This window comes from Acanthisitta chloris, unplaced genomic scaffold (genome assembly GCF_000695815.1).
Source record: "Acanthisitta chloris isolate BGI_N310 unplaced genomic scaffold, ASM69581v1 scaffold6543, whole genome shotgun sequence".
NCBI classification, from domain to species: Eukaryota; Metazoa; Chordata; class Aves; order Passeriformes; family Acanthisittidae; genus Acanthisitta; species Acanthisitta chloris.
The window spans coordinates 38,573-39,151 of record NW_008666492.1 but is presented as its reverse complement, the minus strand read 5'-3'; the positions used below and the strand labels follow the sequence as shown (position 1 = coordinate 39,151).

Here is a 579-nt window from a genome sequence, read left to right as displayed (position 1 = left end):
GATTAAAATGGGGAAAGAATACACAGAGGTACCTGCTCTGCCTTGTTGTGAGCAATGAATACCCTAGAAGGTTCTAGAAAATGAATGAAATGCTCTAAACACATTTGGAAAGTTAAGGAGGAAATGGATTAAAGCTAGAAGCAGGTTTTATATCAAAGGCAGGCAGAATGGTAGAGCCAGCTGTTTTCATGGAATAGATGCCACTCTTCCGTGTCTTTGAGACATGAGAACAGATGATGTTTTGAAAGGAAATGGCAAAAACTGAAGTATTCTGTTTAGGGCTTTGTTGTTTTCCCTCCCTCTTGAAATATGTTGAGACTCTCTGGAGTGTTATTCCTTTATTTTCGTTCCCTCATCTCAGTCTCTTAAATTTAATTTCTTCCTAGGAAATTCAGCAAGTCAAAACCCTTGAAGAATTAGAAGCCTTCATGCTGAAGCATGGTGAGAATATTGTTGACACACTAGGAGCTGAAGTGGACAGACTTGAGAAGGACCTGAAGGTAAATTTTAACTGCTTATTAAGGAGCATTTATTCTGTGATATATTTTAAACAAGATCACTGCATCTACTTTTTGAAAT

The 579-nt window shown here is 37.5% G+C and overlaps 1 protein-coding gene across 1 annotated transcript in view; it reads left to right on the top strand.

The window, feature by feature from the left end:
* SLC30A9 (solute carrier family 30 (zinc transporter), member 9) overlaps positions 1-579 on the top strand; it is a 20,164-nt gene that overhangs the window by 17,751 nt on the left and 1,834 nt on the right. Inside the window, exon 16 of the mRNA XM_009072135.1 lies at positions 387-500. Coding sequence (XP_009070383.1) covers positions 387-500 — 114 coding nt within the window. The remainder of the gene's footprint in view (positions 1-386; positions 501-579) is intronic.